Genomic DNA, 18,135 nt, shown 5'->3' with positions numbered 1-18,135 from the left:
GTTGTTTTTTTTTTTTGTTACACCCTCGTGCTTTTTATAGAACAACATCTAATTGTCTGTTTCTATGTTCACCCCCAAAGTCATTTACATGTTTCAAAGCTGCAGTTGTCCCCTTTGTCTTCTTATAGATCTCCAGGAAGGCAGCATCCACAGAGGAGTATTTCGAGTCGAGCCTCTGAAATTGGATGCCACAAAATCAAGAGGGGATTATAAGCCTAACCGGCGTTGAGACACTCATCGCGAGTGTGCTCTTGTCTCATTTCTATACAGAGGCCTGGGAATTTCTGCTCACCCACAATGAGAATGATTGAACGCAGACACTCTTAACTGTCTTTTTTTAAATTTTGCATTGCATTGTATTGTATTGTTCTCTGATGAGAAGGAAAGAAAGATGTGCCGCATGTTAATGGCCGAGTTAATCACTGTACCTGTTTGCTGTATGGCAGCTCCACTATCTTTCACATCTCTCCCAGCTCTCATCTCCAGGAGTCTTGTTGCTATGTACATTGCTATCTACAGACCCATCATTCTTCAGTAAACACATTATCACATTTATGGGTATTATTAGAGTTCAATTTATGTTCCTCTTAGCCTCGAGCAGTCTGTCAGGCGCTGATTACAAAAAACAATGCATTTATTTCCTTGGGTGTGGGAGCAGTTTTAGCATCATGGTTTTAGGGGAAAGGATGAGTATGTCTGTGGCCCGTGTCAGAGATTTTCCATTTGCATTCACGGAGCCAGGTGGTCGAGCCTGGTGGCACAGAAACCTGGATACCGCTGATGTGTTGTGACATCGCTGTCACCAAAACGCAGGCTGAAAGCAGGCAGAGGGACCGAGGACCCCGTAGAGACACACAGTCATGGAGGAAGGTAGACAGGTAGAGGATTGAAGACTGTTGAAAGATGCAGGGAAAGAGAGAGGAAGTTCCAGTATTCTGCTGCTCAAATAAGCTCCATTTCAACCGTGTCCACCTCAGAAATCTGACATCTGACACCGGTTCTTACATTTTCTTTATGAAATGAACACTTCTAAATGTCACCTGTAGTTTTCGGGGCTTTTACCCATCAGCTGACTAGCAGAAATAGACCAAAACGGAGGTAGCTTGTCACGCACTCCCAGAGGTCCTTGTCAGAGCCGTCACCTTTTCAGACAGTTTATTTGTGTATGTATGTGTGCATCTACTTATGTGTGTGTGTTGAGAGTGCTCAGAGTTCACTAACCCCTATATGCCCATTGCTTCGGGGCTGCAGGGGTGACTGCTGTCACTTAGCTGTCAGAGGGCATTAATACTGAAAACGCACGTACAACACCATGCTCGAGATGAAAAGTGCATTTCCTCCTGGTCCTTTCATGCTGGTATTATCCTGGGTTAGCAAAGATTAAAGGAGGAGGCAACATCATCGGCCCATTTCATGTGGGTTTCATCCATTTTTGCGCCACAACACTCCCTGTGCATCACATCTGCTGTGAAAAAAATAACCCGACACGGCATGGCACCACACCGACTGAGCTAATTTTAGAGAAAAACCTTTGGATACCAATTTGCCTCACCAATAATCTCTCATATACCCAAAGTAATGCTGGTGTCTGACATATGACGAAGAGGCCCCCCCACAGAGGCTGCCTGTTCTGGGACCCTCTGGTGTGCGTTGTGTGATGATAGCGAAGCGTGAATTTCTCTCTCCCCGCCCCAGGGTCACTCCAACAGGGACCCGCTCAGCCTTTACTGGGTGTCAGTTGAGGGAGTTTATGCTGCACTGGGCTAACCTGACAAGCTTGCTGTATAGGCTACTGTCTGTACCAGCGAGAGAGCAAGAACAAGTCTTTTAAGTGGTTATCAATTGGCCCCATTGAACAGTCACTTGGTGAAACAGCAGCGTTCCTGTCTGCTCTCAGTTGAGCGGAGCACGTGGCAGGCAGCAGTGGAAAGTCCAATGGATTCATACACATTGATTTTAATCCTGGCTCATAAATAAAAAAGTTACTGGGGTGAATGTGAGGGCTGGCAGCGGCTGGGAGCGTTTGTTCGGGCAACGTTTGATGTGAAGTCTGACCCAGGAGTCAGGCAGCGAAAGGTGAAGTTTTAAACTTTCTGATTTTATGGTTAAGATACACGTGTTACAGACTTATTTCGGTTCAATGGATATTTTTTTTATTGTAGCATGTAAGTGCTGTTTCGAGTGAAAAGTAGCAGCCTTTGGCCCCAGTCACAGAGAGTCTTGTTGCTATCGGCACAGACGCTTCAGGCTGCATGTGCTGCTACTTTTCACTCAAAACAGCACTTTCATGCTACTTTCAGTGCAACTCAGCGCCTTGCACTAAAAAGTTTACAATATGTCTACTTATCAAAACCACTAGAAAACAGTGTCACATAGTGCAAGAGGGGACTGCGAGCCAGGTGCATCATACTAAGGGAAAACAATGTTTTTTCTTGCCAACAGGTTTCTTTGAACGCATCTTGTGTGATTCGTTTCAAAAAACACTTTTATTTACATTCTTGAAGAGAAGAATGATTGCACACAAGTGTCAAGTGTGTAAAACCAGCATCTGGCTAGCTCAGCTTAGCAAAAAGACCTCAGACTTGGGGAAACGATGAGCCTGGCTCTGCTACTAAACAGATTCTGTTATCTTCTCTCTGCTAAACAGTCTCCTGGAGGAAGAATCAATTTTTACAATGTTTGGTGCCATCTAGTTCCATCATATACTAGACAGACATATAGCTACAAAACTAAGCAACTCACTCCAAAACAATCTGGATGGATAAATAGCAATATAAGATTTCTGAATATACATAAATGCCCAATTTAACTAAATTGAACAATAATGATGTGCTAATAAAATTGAATTTCTTACAAGGGGTATTGGTCCATGCTCTCTTCAAGCCAGAAAAAGCTTCAGCAGAGTGACTTTAACAGGCTTAAAAAGGACACAGACAGGACAGATGCTCCATGTCAGGCACTGGAGCGAGTCCTATTGACAGGTAACGCTGTGATGAGAGGTGTGGTGAGAGGCACCATCGGTCAGGTGAAGCCCTGAGGCGTTGTCAAGGGATGTGATCAGTTCTGCAAGCGGCGGAGGGGAGGAGGTCAGAGTCGGAGGCAGACTAAAATGGTGCACACCAGCTGTAGCTGCTGAGATCGGCTACGACTGCGGGGCTCAGATTAATGACAGCCATGACGTGCTCGCACCTCGCTCACAGCAGCGATAGCGTGGCAGGCTGTTAGCACTCAAAACACCTTTATTTCCACACTTTAAGAGTACGTCCACACTAAAGCTCCCTCACATGCATAGACCTGCCTGGTTCATGCCAATCCTGGATGATCAAGGCCATCTAAATTTGAAAAAAATTAACAATTTCTGTCCTTTTTGGCGCTCCACACACACACACACACAAAGCTGGCATTTCTTCCCACCAAAAAAAGAGCTTTTTAAAAATTGGTCATCAGGATTTAACTGACAAAACATGACATATGCCTGCCCAGGTGGGATGTGATGTTAGGCAGTAAAGTTAGACGTCAACTTTCTGTTGTCTGTTTACAGCACACACATGTCCATGAATGTGTGTTCAGACAGAGGGCTGGAAGAAAAATGTTTGCCTGGCGTTATTTGTGTGAATTTGACTGCTGAAGCGTTTGTGCAGTCTGTGTTTATTGGCACTAAACAACCAACTGACTGTACAGATGTTAGCTGGGAGCTAGCTTGCACACGTACCGTGTGTGTGGGAGTGCTGTGCGTGTGTTTGTGGTCATTTCCCTCAGTTTCTCTGTTCCCCGTCATCATAGTAAGTCTATGAAATAGTAGAACAACCTGGGGATAAGTGCAAGTTTTTCACTCAATAGAATTAATTCAGCTCCTGGGGACACTGTCCACCCTTAGCCTCGTTTGTACTGCCCATCTGTGTCCATCCATTGACTTTATAAACAACCTTGCTGTGCCTAATATTCAGCTCGCATTCTGCCTTTCTGTCTGAGCTTAATGTTATTGCTTCCTCCTGTCTACACTCACGATGGAATCCGTTCTCCTGGGTCAACATCCATGAACTACGATTAAATCACTTGTTCGCGCTAATTCAACGGATACAAATGGGTCAGTTAGAGCTACAAATGATGAGTTTGCTGTATCGATACAAGAACAGGTAATGGAGGCGAGCAGGAGGCTTGGTGAATCTGATATCGGTGGAGTGACTGAGCTGTGTCCTCTCACTCCCTGTCGAATGTCTTCAACCAACAGGAGGAGGTGGCAGAAGAGCTTATTCTGATATCATCATGTGCTTCAATGTGAACGGAGATTTTTAACAAATGCTATTGTGGATACTCTACCACTGAAATCCAAATTGAATTGTAAGATTTTTCTGGCTTCGTGTTGATGACGTCCGAGCTGCTGCTTCTCTCTCACCCACACGACTGGGAGCCTGTTTGGACACAATGACGCCACTTCTCCTCTTTCCCTTTTTAATCACTAATCAATTTCCTCTCAAAGGGGGCCAGGGAGCTGTTTAATGGTCACAAAGAGGGGGAAACAAGCAGAGGAACAGATCAAAGCATGTCTGACATTAGCCAGGTGCAAAGCTCTGAGAGCCGAGCTTTTATGTGGCGACTGTAGTTGATTCACAGCGTTACAGTCAGGCTTTGCTTTTTAAATGGGAGGTTCTACAGCTCAGTCTCAATGTAAATAGATGGAGGTCACATAGGATCGTCATGATTACTCTAATCATATCTGAAGCGCTTGATGACTGGTGCTTTAGAGGAGCTGTGGTCTGCGGCTCATTCATGACATATTATAAGAGATACTCAATGGCTAAATGGCACATTTGTGATTATGATTAAAACGTTGCGTCAGAATTCAGTAGATGTTCAAGGAGAACTGATGTCGTTTGCGGCATCGCTATGGAAAGGTCAACCCACTCGCCGGAATAAATGTTGGTAATTTCTGCTCCTGCAAACCAGAGATACGTTGAACCTTTTTCTTCTCTCCATGTCACACCTTTAAGTCACATTAACTTGAACTTATGGTCTGCTCAGGGCTCAGCAAGACCTGCTTGGCTAGACTTAGTGTAAAATCATGTTAGGTATACCTTGCCTTGTCACCACAAACACAGCTGAAAGTGTTTCATGCTTGCAAAAGTTGGAATGCTGTCTGGAACAGTGGTCTCTCGCTCAACATCTGTCTTGCAATGTACGTTTCTGCAAACTTTACTTCTCTTCATGTTACAACTTCACGTTTCTTATGGTTGAATGATCAATTTTATGTTGACAATGGTCGGCTTAGGTTTGGGAATAAAAATCCTACGTGGTTTGGTTAGGGTCAGGAAAATATCATGTTTTGGCTTACAGTGTTCCGTTGCCACAAGCACAGCTGAAAAATCTGCCAACCTCTAGTCCTAAATATCTAGTTTTTCTGCCAGTGTCACTACATCTCGATGAAAATATGCAGTAGTTTCATGCTAACAGATGTTAACACACAATATTGTACAATGGTCTCCTGCTTGGCGAACATGTCACAATGTAAGTTTCTGCAAACCAAAGATAAGTTGAGGCTATCCAGTTCTTCGTCTAACCTTGCTTTGTCACCACCTACAAAGCTGGAAAATCTGCCGACATCTCTTCAAAAATATCTGGTTTTCTTGCCACTAACACATTTGGAAATTGTCCTGAAGTCTTGATAAAAATATCCAGTGACTTCGCTCTTACAAATGTTGAAACAACATAGTGAACAGTTGTCACACCACCACCATTCCCTTCGCCTCGTCGTATGGAATTAAGTAATGTGAACATGAAATGACACATATTGTAGAAATATTGATTTGAGACTTATAAATATATTTCTTGAATATTTCTTTCTGTAATGTAAATATAAGATACCAACATTTTATTCTGGTGGCTGGGCTGAGGAAGGTCGTTAGGGGGTTGGAGCTAAGAATAAAAAACAAATTTGAACCGAACATGCAACCAGGACTCAATATAAATCAAGCTGCCTAAAAATAACACAACTTAAGTCTTTCAAGATGTGAGCAGTACACATGCCAAAGTCCAGTTTTGGAAGCAAATAATACACCAATCCTAACCATTAACTTCTGTGGAGATCTATAATGAGGTCTCCTTCATCATCATTATAAAAATTAACATGTAACAGTTACAGTTTGGTGAGGTTTAAGCAACAAAACTATATGGTTAGGTTTAGAAAAATATGGCAGCAACTATGTTTCTGACTTTTGGTTTGACATGGGTCTCCTGGGTGGAAGTCCTGCTTGTTGGCTCATTCATCGACCCCCAACCTCCACCCTACCTGGACTTTCTTGTTATCCTGCGTCACCTGACATTTCTTTTCATGCCTGGTATTTGGACATATCTGTTTTTAACAGAACTTAAATGGGAATCACTGGCGTATCGCCTGCACAAAAATTGGGCTTGGGTCGTGTTATTTATATGCAGATTGGAACGACTGTGCTGAAAATTGACCCATTGAATAACCTACTTTGCGGGACTGTTTGCCAACCTGAGCTGATGCAAACTGACACACTCAAACAGGCTGGAGTTTATTGGTCATGTGACGCAGCTGACCTTTCATTTGTAAGAATAAGCAGCGAGGACAACAGAACAGCAGAGGTCTTTTAGAAAGCGGCTCCTGGAGTGTGGTGGGCTGGAGGCTGATCCTCTGTGACAGCTGTTGCGTTGCAAGGTGTGGCTCGGCTAGGCCGGTATGTCATTTCACACACACACACACACACACACACACACCGCTGCAACACTCTGTGGACGCAGCTGCACCTGTGACTCCGACCCTCATGGTTTATAAGCACAGGAGAGAAAGGTGTCACACACATAACACAGGAGGGAGATCTGAACAAAAGAACCTTGAAAGAAAGATGTTATCGGGTCGGCTGCAGTTGTAGACAAAATTCACGATTATTCACTGTTATTTTTGGCACGTGGAGCTGTGAGATGACACAGCCGACGTTTTGTAAGTAACAGTTTTGGCTCCTTTGGCTGCTGCCCATACATTGACTGTACAGTAACTGGGACCGGCAGGGTTAGAGTAGTGACATTTTTGAATGTCAGCCTGTTCAGCGGCTGTGAAGTCACACACGCAGCTTGTGAAGTAAAGTGGGTGACTGCGACACTGAGTGATTGACGCTCTTTTTCTGGCCTCTGTTAACATCATTTGCACAGAATAACATTTTCAGAAACTATCTTCTTTTCTGACTCATTTGCTCTAAGTTCTTCTTCTCCTTCTGATCTGGGTTTTTCTCGATCTGTCTCCCTGTATCTCTTCTGCTTCATGATAGATCTGTTCTGTCAATGCGAATGCTTATCTTAGCTCGCCAAGTCTCCCCTTTAAGGACTCTGTCTTTTATAAAATATGATCACACGTGGGAGTGATTGTCCTCTTTCGCAAAGGCAAAATTGTCATTAATAAAGTAAAGTTTTACTAATTCACTTGCCTAACCTTACCCTACAATTCAACTTTATCGGCATTGTTATTGTTGTGTTTTGTTTGCTGCATATGGAGGAAGCCAGCAATGTGACCGAAAGAGCACCTGCACACAGCACCAGGCGATAATGGCACCAGGCCTGAGGGAGGAAGAGCTCGCGGCACCGTGAGAAGCAATTTGACGAAGCTCAATAAGTCATGACCCTGTAGAGGTTTTATCATGCAGCACTCGAGCTTACTTTCATGTGTTGTGACGGAACTGGGCGGTGCACCATTAGGCATGAATTCCCAAGGTATAGCATCTGAAACATGGGACGCTGCTCAGCTGGCAAATCAGATTAGCCAATACTGTTCGCGCGTCATGTCCACATTAAAGTCTGTGAACTCAGGGCTCTTGTGTTCAGGTTTCCTATAGAAACACTATAAAACTATCTTCTGCTAATGAATTCCACTCCAAAAACTTGGTGCAAAAAACAATGTCATGATGCGTACATGTTGTTGTGACTAATGTATAGAAATGTTGCTGTGATTGGAGGACGATCAGGGGAAGACATACTGTATGTAGCAGTAAAGGATTACTTAGCCAAAGGTGCTTCATTACAGTTACAGTGACTGAGTGCAGCTGACAGCTGGGGCACGGGAGTGCGCCGCACAGGCAGGCAGGACACTGCTACTTGGCAGGCAGGTCCAAACTGTCACCGCTGATTTCTACAGTCAGGTCTGAAGAGAGCGCTTCTCATCAGTGTATCTTTGCTCAGCCAAGAGTACCGGAGAGGACCTGCACACAAAACACAGTAATTATAATCTTGAGTTGCCTCAGAATTATTTGTTCGGTGTCACTGACTAACACTCACCCATAATAATAATAATAATAATAATAATAATAATAATAATAATAATGATAATAATAATCATGATATAATAATTTTATGTGTGTACAAAGATCTGTATCTATGTGCACGCTGTGACCACTAGCTTTACTACCTGCCACCTTGAATAGACCAGTGTAGTGGCTTGAATTTCAGCAACAGCTAACTCGTCTTTTCCATTATTTTAGATTTTTATTTACACGTAAAATTGCTCATATTACTCTTATGAATATTCTTTCTCTTATTATTTATTTTCAATTTATGATGTTTCCCAATTCTTATTGTATCTTTATACTTTTATGACATTATTCTAGCTATTCTCTGCACAGCAAAGAGGTTTGTGGGATGGGATTGAATTGAGGTAAGTGCGTATATGTTGATAACTTTGTAAAGAAGAAGAAGAAGAAGAAGAAGAAGAAGAAGAAGAAGAAGAAGGTACCACAACCGTTGCTTATTGCACACTGGACATCTTGTGTATATATTTTCATAAGTAATCATTTTTACTGTTTCTTTTATTTATTTATCTATTTTTTATGTTTCATTGTAAAACAAATAATGTAATGGTTTTACTGAATCTTGGATCAGAATCAGGTTTGTCATGGTAAAACAAAAAGTAAACTATAAGTATCTGGCAAAACAGTCCAATGTTGAGGAATTGTAAACTCATTAAAAGATGAACAACCCAGAGGTGGGTAAACTGAGTTTATGTGTGTTTACCCCTCATTAAGGCCCCGACTACAACTGGACTGTAACTGAAAAAAAAATATCTGTGAATCTCTAATTAATAATGTATATCTTCTTTAGACACCATCCTGTTGCAACAGAGTCACTAATGGCTTCTCCGTGTCAGTTAGGTCTCCGGAGAGCAAGTGTTGAGGATGATGATTGCGGCATACGGCCCGTGTATGAGTCAGTATCTGCGATGCCAGTGTGAGTCAGGTGTAGAGACGAGGTTCTGAGGTCTCTCCGTGGCCACTGAACCCACCTGTCGGAGCTCAACACAAAGAGCTCTGGGCACCATCGTCTCAAAAGAAAGACCTTTTCAACAGTCTGATGAAAAATACATGTTCGAATACACTTGACTCGTGGTGACAGGTCGGGGGAAAATGCGGTGCAGCAAACTATAAAAGGAAGGAGAGCGCTGGTGGGTCTTTGGTGCTCTGGTGAAATAATATGTAGAATACACATAGGACTCGTACATACACATTATAGAATCAGGTGATGTTTTGCAGCCTTTGTCATGAGTATCTCTTGTTGTTACTATTTGGTACATGTGTAGTTTTTGCCATAGCATCTTGTATACAGCCACAACAAGAGGCTCGGATGAGTCTGTTGGACAGATGTTGGAAAAGTGAGAACAGTGGTAATCAAACATAGACAGCCTAAGGTATCAGCAGAGACCAGCAATTGGCTGAATATTGTATATTTCTATTCTACATCTTGCTGTATGATTAGGAAGCTTTGCTCCTCACACCTGCCACACATTAGTTATGGCTGTCTACAAGATAACAGGCTGCTATGCATTGAAAAATGTGATTCGCGAAGTCGAAGTGGATTTAGAAGATGACGGTTAATGGTGTTTTATTTCAGGGCATTAAGCTCACTGAGCGTATAGTCGATACAGAATGTACTATAGGTCAGCTAATGCTCTTTAAAACATGGTGGCAGAGGAGTGCTTTAAGTGATTTTGATTTCACTCTGCTAAAAACAATCCAGAAAGTAATATCGAATTGTATTTAGAACGTACATTCTTCAGAAATGAATTTGAGAGCTCCCCTGAAAGTTTATCTTATTGTAAAAAATGGGAAAAAAAAGAAAGAAAAAACCCACTTGAAACTCCATCAGTGTGCTGAGTGCTTTCTTAAAAAGGTTATTACCTTTGTGGTTATGGTGTATGAAGAAACCTTCCTCTAAGAGCAAAGTAATAGTTCACTTTCAGAGACAAGGCTGCGCTTGCGCCACTGTAGCTGCCAGAGAGCTGCATGATTAGAAGGTCAATACAGTCTGAAACACGCTCACGCAAGAATTGAAATGGATTTCAGGGTCAATATCACATCATCACAGCTATTATTTTTGAAGCAGCAAATACTCATTATGCATTTGCATGAATGCAGTGATTAATGAGTTCCTGCTGGTGGTCTGTAACGGCGCCGCGTCATGTCATTTGTGTAAAGAAAGAAAGCAAAGATGATTCTGGGTTGTACCCTGTAATTACAAGAGTACGTTTGTTTGTTGAGCTGACAGAGCAATAAAATAATCTGATCAAGTTCATTTTGAAGTGATTCCTTGTTATAAACAGAAATTTCCTAAAACCTTACACCTGCATTAAAGGGGCTCTGTGGAACGTCTGTGTTGTGCTGGCAGTTGGTCGTTAGTTTATGTTATTGGACTTTTACCGTTGCTCTCTGTTAGCGGAGTCGAGAGCGGCAATGAGATGAAAGAAACACAGCGAAATCCAGAGTACACCAGCATTTAACAACTTAAACAAATCATCATTACCCTTGTGTAGGCAACCGAGAGAGACGAGGAAGGTCTCATTTTTCACAGCAAGTTACAATCTGCTTACACACGGGCAATAAAAAAGTGATTAACACATGCAAGTGGCTTCACATTTTTACATTTCTTCACACAGCATGAGGCGACATTAATTAGGAGTAACTTTTTGGCCACCAAGTCTCCACCAACTCCCAAAGGAAATATTTAGATTGGGTTGTACCAGATATACATCCATTGCTGAGAATGTGGATATAGTCCCTACTAAATTCTAAGTAATCTGCAAAACTAACTTACTTTGAAAATGGATAGAATTTCACATTTTTTTCAACTTGTTATTATTGATTTATTATTATAATATTATTTGGATTTTTAAGTTTACACCATCAATAAACAGCATTTAATAAAGTGTCAGGTCACATGTGTAAACTATATTCCATATTATCTCTTTTACTTGTTTCTCTAAGTGGAAACTTACATTATTGTTGTCATTTGGGTCAATCCACAATAGATACCTGGGTGTAAATATTAGGAAATATTTAATATCCTTGTGAGAACTGTTTTTTCTTCATAAACCTGATTTAATGTAGTGATGCGGAAATCTCCACATTTAAAAGGGGCACTATGTAGTTTTGGAGAGGAAATTCAAACTCAGAATTTTAATATTAACAATATTTACAATTTCACAATATTAGGTCCCAGAACACTGTTTGAAGCTGAAAGTGGCAGGGTCCGCCACATATAAACGATGCGAAACAGTATGAAACTATGTTGTCCTTTAAGGTCAGTTTGTTTATTCAGTTTATTAAGTCATGAAAACAAAGAAAGTGTGTTTGTTTAGTTTGCTCATAGATTACTTATGTGCATTGGTTTCAAAGGTTAATTTACACTATGTATGTGACTTAAGTTAACTATGCTAAGTCAAAATACCTCACTTTTGGTTTCACGTGGGACCTGAACAGCAGTTTTCGTCATGAAAGTCCTGTATTTGTTTGGCCCGTCCATCCACTCCATCATCCTTTCTCGGGACTTTGTTGCTTTTTACACTGCTTCACCTGAGTTCCTCCTTTGCTGCCATGGTAATCACTACTCTCTAGAGGGCGCTGCCTAGCAATAAAGTTAAATATGTGTTGTTAAAAGCTATATGTTCATTTTCTGAGGAAGGAATGACAAAAACAAGCTTATATTCAAAATGGTACGGTTTGCCTTATGGGAGCCTGAAATTTTGTCCACCAATCTGACGTGAATCCCCCAAAATGTGATGTTGAACAGATTTTTTACCACGATATTTCCCCTCTCACACACACACACATACAAAGGATTACAGTAAATTGCTAATCGCAGGACTTTTCGGTTGTTAAATCCCTGTCATGTTCGGTGAGTGTGAAACAATCAGCGGTACAGCAGAGCCATGGCTCATCCCATAACTGGAATCCGAGAAGTAAAGTAATGGAATCATTCTTCACAAACAGTCTGCATGGATTTGTCACAGCTTGACTTCCACCATTACTGCTATTGTCGCAGAATGCCGCCGCCACATGATGTCGGCCGCAGCTTGGTTCAGACTGAATAGTCATCGCCATTGATGTTCCCAGCATTTCACAGCCTGTGTTGAGTCTCTACTGAGTCTGCTTCAAAAGTTTAGTTACCACTGTTCTCAAATCCATAACTCAAGCCAGAACTGGCCTTGAAGGCAACACAGTGTAAAATAAATATGGTTTTCATCAAATATTATTTTCATGAAAGGAGATACAGTGAAGGAAAAAGGCCCATTCAAGCTCCACGAAGTCGCAGAACTTTGAGGAGGAAGGATGGGTGAGGAGCTGCGGGAGACGGGGAGTAAACAGGGAAGACTGCCTCGCTGCTATTTGCGGCTTCGAGTCACCATCCAGTTCATCGACTGGACCTCTACTCACCAGCCAATCGCATGAGAGCAAGCAGGGACCTGAAGCCCGTTTTAGCCCACAATCAACACCCTGCGGATGCTGTCGCAGTCGAACACAGCTCACATACAGTAGACATGGGATAAAGTGCACTGAAGCTGTTCTGACCTGAGCTGTATTGGTGATATGCTGCGAGTACACAATGAAAGAGTGAGCAGATTTTTTGTCTGCCTCTAGGAGGAAATTTGAGAACATACTGTAACAGCAGGCAAATGAATTGAGTGTGTATTGTTATTGTGCACATCTGTGTGTACACAAACTGCTGCTGTATGTCCATTTTTCCTATAGCCTTTACAGAAAAATGAAAAACACTTGAGACTTAATTTTTCTCATATCCTTATAATAAAGATTATTTTAACAATTGCTGCCTCAAGGGTCAACATTTTTAGTGAACAGGCTTAAGTCTTTTTTCAGAGAAAACACTAAATATCAAGGGAGGAGTTGCTCATACGTCCCGCAGACGACTATCAGTGTGTTGACAGCAGTACTACCAGGGGTACAGCTGACTGTTTGCTGTTGCTATCTCCTAAATCTCTCGGAGCGTTGGTGTGTGACAGGTGTGTGAGTTGGCAGTAACAACTGCAGTGGGAGATTAAACCCACTGTCAATGAAAAGCATGAAAATTCCTGCAGAAATACTTCCACAATAAAGTCCCCTCCCCCCTTTCTTCCTAAACTTTAATCTCCACCCTTAACATCAGGCTGCCAGCAATCGATCGGTGTCCAGTCTGAATAAACGTGTGTGAGAAACAGCTGGATACACTTACAACGGTTCAGCTGCAGACAGAAGATTGTTCTCTGCTGGATGTTAAACTGCCTCAACATTTCCCTTGGAGCTATTCCCAGCGCTCCCTAATGAAAGCAATCACACAAGGCGGAGAGAGAAAGACGCTTGGTGTGACATATAGAAAGTAATTCTCCCCCTATTGCTTTGTCATAAAGTTGTTAATTTTATTCTACACTCGCTACAACATAAATGTCTACTCTGGCTGATGATATTTTTTTCCAGGAATTAGCTTAGAGAGCAAGAAAGACTCAGTTAGCTCTAAACCATATTAAAAAAGTGTTAATTCTAGATAAGACGCTCCAGTGTTATTCCAACTGTTCAGAATTCTGCATAAAATGAAAATTAGCTAATAAATACACAGTAATGAGTAAGAGTCCATCATACATTATGTATCAGCTAGTTGCGCGTGTAAATGTATTCAGTGTCACTTGCAGACTTGTAAAGAATCATCATATCTGCTCTGTCGGGACTTGTTTAAATGTAGGCATCATGCTTCATTGCAGCTTTTTTTCTTATTGGAGGGTTGAACAAGACAAACAGAGGCTGAGGGGAATTTCAGAAGTGTACACTACACTGCATATAATATAAATAATGTTTTGGCTGAACGCCCACAATAAAAACATATGTAAGATGTTATCCTATCAAGAAGAACATGCAATAAAATCTGTGTAATTGAATAAACGCTTTATCATAATTCCACAAAATATGATGTCCTGGTTCATAGAAACTTGAAATATGATTATATATATATGTAAGATTTTTTTAATGGCTCTTACCTTTGTTAAGCACATACAATACCTGTCAATATTCATACCACGGTATATCTTGAAATTGGTAGCCTATATCTTTGCAACCTTGTAAGCTTCCTAAACTTGCCGAACTATTCATTGCCATTTCCCTTTTGTGCATCATGTTTTATTGTGCAGAGGTTTTAATTCAACATGCAGCTGTTCATTTGAACATTCAGATTTTGTGATAGATGAATTCACCCTCCATCACACAGTATTATCACTAAGTTTAAGTTTGTTAAACATTGTATCACCACTTGGTGTGATGATTGCATGGATCTCTTCTAAATCCAACATGAGGACATCAAGCATGTGTCCTATAAGACAGCGGTCAGCGCAACAAGCAGCAGCCATAAGGCCACCTCAGGTGGAGAGCAGGGGGAGGGAGACGCTGAGGTGAAGGACATTTTTAGAAAAAGAAATTCAAGATTCAAAACTATTTAACTCTGCATGCGGAGCACAGGTGGGCAATCAGACAGCAGCATATTGCCCGGTGGCTTCATCCTCCCTGAACTGACATGACAAGTCATTTCTGAAGCTGCTGCTGGTCTCACCCTAGGGAGCTGGCATCCAGGTGAGCCGAGAGCAGAGCACAACAGATGCTTTGACGGGAGGAGGAAGAATTGTAAAATGCTGCATGAATCAACATCTTACCAAGAAAAAAACAAAGGAACCAGAAAAAAGGGGAGAGAAACGGGGAGTTTTTACACGATACCCACACTCAAATTGTTTTTTGGATCAGCTGAAAGAAAAGATCGAATATGAAGATTTCCACTGTTGGAGCAAATTAGAGGAGAATCTCCCTGCGTCTATCGAACACTCTTCATGCGTGCCAAAGAGGGTGTTCTTCATTTCAATTCATATAAATAAAGCATAGATATACCCTCATTTCCTGTTGGATTTAAAGGAATCATTTTTTATTTTTTTTAATCAACGTGCTATTTTCATAATTGCCACAATATGATGAATTAATTAGCTCTTTGGGAAAGTTCAAAACATCTCAAATCTAAATTACTTTGACAGAGGGCGTTCGTGGTGGAGAAATTAGACCTTAATTAAGAAGGAAAAACTTTAATTACAGAACGATTTTATTCCAATTAACAAGATACACGTCATGTTGGGCTCTCCTCGCAGCCCCCACACAGTTCTCACCAGGAAAAAATCCACATATATATATACACACACACTGGTGAATACATTGCATATTGTATGCAAAAACACATACAACATACAGCACATGTTTCAACATCGATCTCTCCTCCATCGCATCAGCGACGGTGAGAGGGCATCTTTACGCAGCAGCCCCTGAAGGACGCTGCTGGACGAACGGTGCTCCACTGAATCCTACTGAATTTACAACAGTGCTTGGCAGAATACTTTACAAACAAAGAGGCTTTGAAAAAGAAAGGCTCTATACCTCTTGGAGGATGAAGGAGTCTGTGTTTTGGCCGTTAAAGAGCCACAAGGGGTGAGGTGAAGCCTCATGGTTGAGTCAACCTCCAGGAGCATCTTTCTGAGGTTTCTCTATGAAAACAGGGGCTGAGGGGGGCTTGATCAGGCAGTTTTCTCCCGTCAGATCTGATTCAAATCATAATGATGAGGGGCATCATCATCATCATCAGTCAAGTCAGTCAGTAGGCTCCAACAATGACCGCCTCTGTTTCTTTCGACGGTCTCCTGTCCGTCACCAAAAAGTTAATCATCCCCTCTGACTTTATGAGAAGGTTGCAGCCCAGGAAAAAAATGCCAAACACCACCGTGAGCGACAAAACGCACATGACGGCTATCTGGACCACCCTCATGATGAAGAGGCTCCTCTCATCCGGAGCGGCGGCCACGAAGCTGTTGTCTGTCACCACGGAGGAAAAGTTGCAGCAGAATAACTCCTCCGTCTTGTTGAGCAGTCCGCCCTCCGTCTGGTTGAACACGGTGTTATTCATTTTTCCACTTTCAGAAAGGCAAAAGAGAATCAAATCAAACTTTCAAAGCGCGGGATGTGACAGGCGGAGAGAAAGAAAGAGAGAGAGAGAGAGAGTGAGAGAGAGACAGGGGGAAAAGACGCGCCGGCCTCCGGGAGAGAGTCTCGTCAAGTGGGAGGTGAAGATGATGAAGAAGTGGAGAAGAAGTGGAGGAGAAGTTCCGTCGGGTCAGGCAACGCTCTTCTGGAGTTTGACAAGCTGCTTTGGCATCGCATTACAGGAGATTTCATGTGTTCGGGAGCCAGTTTCACAGCGGAATGAGTCCACGCCCCGCCGTTAAATAGCCAGACGGCACCCGCCTGCGTTAAAAGGCGCTCCGGAGGCAGGACGGAGCGGCAAGAGCGCCACCATGCGTCCAGAGCGCACACGTCACCGATGTCCATGTGCAGTAAGGCATGTATGTGGTACACTATGTTCTGTTCTCTGTGCGTGTTGTGCGTGTGTGTGTGTGTGTGTGTGCGCACAGCCTGCTACTCTACGTCCTCCAGTTTTCTGTCTCTATAGCCTTTACAGAGAAATGAAACTAAAGACTTCATGTTTATCATATTTTAGAATAAAACAACAGGTCATTTGACCAATTTACTGCCTCTTGGGTCATGAGTAAAAAAAGTCTATTATTTTGAAATAAAAACCACACTGACTTCCTTTGACCTTTCCTGGAGATCTGTTAAGAAACGACATTTACAGTGAAAAGAAGAAGTTCAGATTTATCTCCAGATTTCATGTGAAGCTTTTGGTTGATGTCTTACACAAATGGATTTAATTCCATGATTTAGTGAGTTTCACATGATTGACAACATGTGGTTTGATGCCCTGTAGCAGCCATTTTGTAAAATGCATTTTTCATGAATATGAAAATGATATTTGGCCATTTTTGGAATTAGTCATATATTATATTGGGTTACAAACCACAAGTAATATAATCGGAATATTTATGGATTACCCTACATTTAAAAATCAAATACAGAAAATATATATTGTACCTTACAAATTAAAGGAGCACTGTGTTTATTCTGCAGCATATGTGATGTTTCTTTTTTTGTACAATTTTTTGTTGCAGTTGTTTTCTAATCCAAGGCCACGTGTTTGACTTTCCTCTTGTTAATGCAAGAGAAGCAACCACTCAAAATGCTCATTGTCCATTTACAGTGTAAATAAAGAGCAATAAGAGCTCCATTATCATCATTAACAAAACTGGCCAACCTGGCAACCTGAGAGGAGAAACTCACTTGGATATAGTCTCTGACATTAACCAACATGTTTGGCATTTAAATATTCATGAATGAAGTTTCATCACTGTAAGATGTAAAGGAGCACAATGTAACTTTTTAAAGTATTTTGGTTATGTAGTCGTTCTTGAACTGTAGGACTTCCTTCCTTCCTTTCTTCACCTCACCATAATTCAAACACAAAAAATTCAGTTTGCTCTAGAGTTTACAAACATGTGGCTTTAAAGTACGTCTAAAATGTCAGTTCTTTTAAGCTGCTATTCCATGTATCAGAAGCTCCGCCTGTAAAAAAGTTGCATAGTGCACCTTTAAAGGTACAATATACAACTTCTTAAACTATACTATAGCTATAAACAGACAGAGACGAAATGAAAGTGAGTTTTGGATGTATTTCAAAGACATATGTTCCTTTTCTTTCTTTCTTATTTTTTCTTTCAGCTTTTTGACACAGCGAAATAAAACCATAAATAAAATCATCAAGCCTCCACTTTGAAACTTATGATGTTGATGTATGATCCTATTTATATATTTGTGCCATCATGGCCTATTATCTAGATGCTCATTACAATTCATTTGATTACAGTATTCATGACAGAACATGTTATCAAAGTAACTG

The 18,135-nt window shown here is 41.5% G+C and overlaps 1 protein-coding gene across 1 annotated transcript; it reads right to left on the bottom strand.

Annotated features, from left to right (window-relative positions):
* Positions 1-15,381: 15,381 nt before the first annotated feature.
* On the bottom strand, positions 15,382-16,572 carry rprma (reprimo, TP53 dependent G2 arrest mediator candidate a). The gene has a single exon (XM_030427536.1). The coding sequence runs from the start codon at positions 16,249-16,251 to the stop codon at positions 15,943-15,945; it is 309 nt and encodes a 102-aa protein (XP_030283396.1). The 5' UTR covers positions 16,252-16,572; the 3' UTR covers positions 15,382-15,942.
* Positions 16,573-18,135: the final 1,563 nt, after the last annotated feature.

This window comes from Sparus aurata, chromosome 9 (genome assembly GCF_900880675.1).
Source record: "Sparus aurata chromosome 9, fSpaAur1.1, whole genome shotgun sequence".
Classification (NCBI taxonomy): Eukaryota; Metazoa; Chordata; class Actinopteri; order Spariformes; family Sparidae; genus Sparus; species Sparus aurata.
Note: the sequence above shows the minus strand (reverse complement) of the source record. Positions and strands in the feature narration are given on the sequence as shown.